The sequence below is a fragment of the Buceros rhinoceros genome, unplaced genomic scaffold (assembly GCF_000710305.1).
Source record: "Buceros rhinoceros silvestris isolate BGI_N320 unplaced genomic scaffold, ASM71030v1 scaffold42212, whole genome shotgun sequence".
In the NCBI taxonomy this organism is placed as follows: domain Eukaryota; kingdom Metazoa; phylum Chordata; class Aves; order Bucerotiformes; family Bucerotidae; genus Buceros; species Buceros rhinoceros.
In genome coordinates this window covers 1-2,759 of record NW_010399052.1, presented here as the reverse complement: position 1 = coordinate 2,759, position 2,759 = coordinate 1, and the positions used below count along the sequence as shown (strand labels likewise).

At 43.5% G+C, this 2,759-nt stretch overlaps 1 protein-coding gene across 1 annotated transcript; it reads right to left on the bottom strand.

The window, feature by feature from the left end:
- Nucleotides 1–66: 66 nt before the first annotated feature.
- LOC104489195 (transcription factor AP-2-delta-like) lies at nt 67–1,645 on the bottom strand (the record flags this gene model as incomplete). Its single annotated transcript, XM_010131329.1, has 2 exons — nt 1,607–1,645; nt 67–564 (listed from the first exon to the last, which is right to left on the bottom strand). Coding segments are annotated over exons 1-2 (537 nt in total), but the record flags the coding sequence as incomplete, so codon positions are not given.
- Between the last annotated feature and the right edge of the window lie 1,114 nt (nt 1,646–2,759).

Here is a 2,759-nt window from a genome sequence, read left to right as displayed (position 1 = left end):
GGGGGGGGACCCGGGCAGGGGGAGGGGAGAAGAAGGTGCCTCGAAAGGAGATCGCATGCTATTTACCTGCAAATCGTCTGCTCCCGAGGCTGCAAGCCCGAGGCTTGGTCCTGGCAGGAGTCTTTGATCTGGATGCATCCCATATTGGGATCCATGGCTCATAAGAGACAGGTCGTGGCGGCGGTAAGCATCTAAGCACCCCAGCTCTCTCCTCTGCTCGTCCAAGCAAGAGGACTTGAGCGCCCGCGCATTGTGCAGGTTGATAAAATCAGTGGGTTCCCCATGGTGGATCTGCTGGTAGTATTGCTGGGAGTGGTGGAGAGAGTTCAAGGAGTAAGCGTCGGGGTTGACTGCCGGGTGGCTATGTTGGAACTCGTAGTGGAAGGACTGGTGGTGCAGTGGGGTGTACTGGTGGTTTGTGGAGAAGTACGGGGAGGCGAACTCGGTGCCCGTGGTAGAGTAAGTGAGAGGAGATGAGGAGGAATAGGCGACGGTCGAGTTGGCCACAGACTCCAGGCATCCAAGCTGCATCAAACGGTAACTGTTTGATCCGTCATGACGTATCTGAAAGGAAGAAGTGAGAAGAAGACCCCAAAACTGGAGGTTTGTCATTGAAAACCCCGGGTGCGGTTCTGCCGAGCACGCTGTCCTGCATAGCTTCTCCCCCTGCAGAAGCGTCTAAGCCTGCGAGTGGCAACCCCAGCAACAAAAGATCCTTTCCTACCTTGGGCTGGTGCCATAAAGGTCTGTTCAAAAAATCATAAACAGCCCAGCCTGCCCTTATTACTGTCAAGCGAAAGGAATCCACACGTTGTAATAAAAACTATCTATCTTTCTATCTGTCCATCCATCCATCTATCCATCCACCTCCTGATCACAGCTGTAATATCTGGGGCTGACATAAAAAAAAAAAAAAAGTCATCAAACAGAGGAAACTACCGAGAACACACAACTCCCGTCCCTATGTTACAGCATTACACATTGAGAAAGCTTTGCCGCCTGCTTGCCTTCCTTTCTTCCTTCCTTCCCTTCTTTTTTTTTTTGAACCCCTATTTTTCTTTCACGAAACCAACCAACTCCCGTCCCTATGTTACAGCATTACACATTGAGAAAGCTTTGCCGCCTGCTTGCCTTCCTTTCTTCCTTCCTTCCCTTCTTTTTTTTTTTGAACCCCTATTTTTCTTTCTTTTTAAAATAACGAATCAGATCCAAAATTCCCCCCCCCCCCTCTTTTCCTGCGTTTCGAAAGAAAAGGGGAGTCCTGCTTTTAGTGAGAACTCCCCATTCCTGGCGAGCTGCTGGTGATTTCTCTCCACTTCATTACATTATTAGGGGTATTATTCTGATTTTCGTTCTGGCAACGGTTTTAACGTGGTAATGAGTTGCCCTTTCTGGCGACAGATGTCATAACGAATTTTCTCTCTATACTTCTTTAAGTTATCTCTGAAGCCGGGTTATAATTAAATGTAACGGTCCAATATGGATTTAAAAAAATGGAAACAACCACACAGGCACATCCACACGCACATATGCACACACACGCACACACACACACATCCACACACACGCGCGCACAGACACACACTCACTCACACACAGAAAATACCTCTGCATCGTGGACGAGACCTGGAAAGGTAGTTGACATTTTTTGGTTCTCCGAAAAAAAAAAAAAAAAAAAAAAAAAGGAGAAAAAAAAGAAAAAATTTGAAAAATCCAAAGTTCATGTATTTTCCCAATTTTTTTTTTTTTAGAAAAAATCTGTACAGACAGAGAGAATTTGCAATGTATCTGCATAGATCAGATCTCTCGCTTTTCCATGCACCTCCTTAAAAACCTGTAGGAACAAAATTTTCCCTCTGCACAAAAGCTGCTCCCTGGATCAGATTTTGTACTTGCTGGGTATTTCTTTGGCTGATGTCGTAGGTCCCTTGGTAATATAGAAGTTTTGAAAATTAAGCATCAGCACTGAGAACTGGGAGGACAATAGATAGAGGAGCTTCATCCCAGGAGACAAGGAATAAATATTGTATCTTCGCCTAATAAGGAACTGTAGGTTCTTTCAACATTTTTATACATTTTTTCCTCCACTCTTTAGAATGCTTTTTCTTACCCAGGCTACTGTGGGAGCTAATCTGATCGAAGGGGGTATTTTGTGTACATTTTATTGGGAAGACATAAAGCTAATATATATTAATATATATTATTAAACCATCCTTTTCAATAGGTAAGTGCTCCTTCCTGTTGATTATACTGCTTTTAAATACTGACCAGAATCTAAGATTGCACATTTGTATGTGTGTCTGTTTAACTGTATTTTTTTTTCCTAAATGAAAACTATGTGGTTTGTTTTGGTTTGGATTTTTCTTTTTACCCTTGCATTTACATCGAATTTTAGTCCTCCCCACACTCCAACCTGCTTTTAAGGCTTCCTAATATGCTATCTTACAGGCTCCTTTAAATAGCATTTTCAGACATAAAACTAGGGTGAGACCACAAAGTATCACTGCAGTGACATATTCTATGGAATTATACATAAAATACCTATACATCCTCGGAATTACATCTATCTATACAGGAGAAAGAGAACTAGCGAAGGGAACGTATGAGCTAAAGACCACTAATAGCCGTTTTCCCTTCGACATTTCTAAGTGCCGATGTATTTTAGTGGTGGAAATGCAGGGAGGCTACGTAGCCCTGGGTTGCAAAGCTGAAGGGGGACGTTATTTATTTATTTAGTGACACCGGTCCGAGGAGTTGCC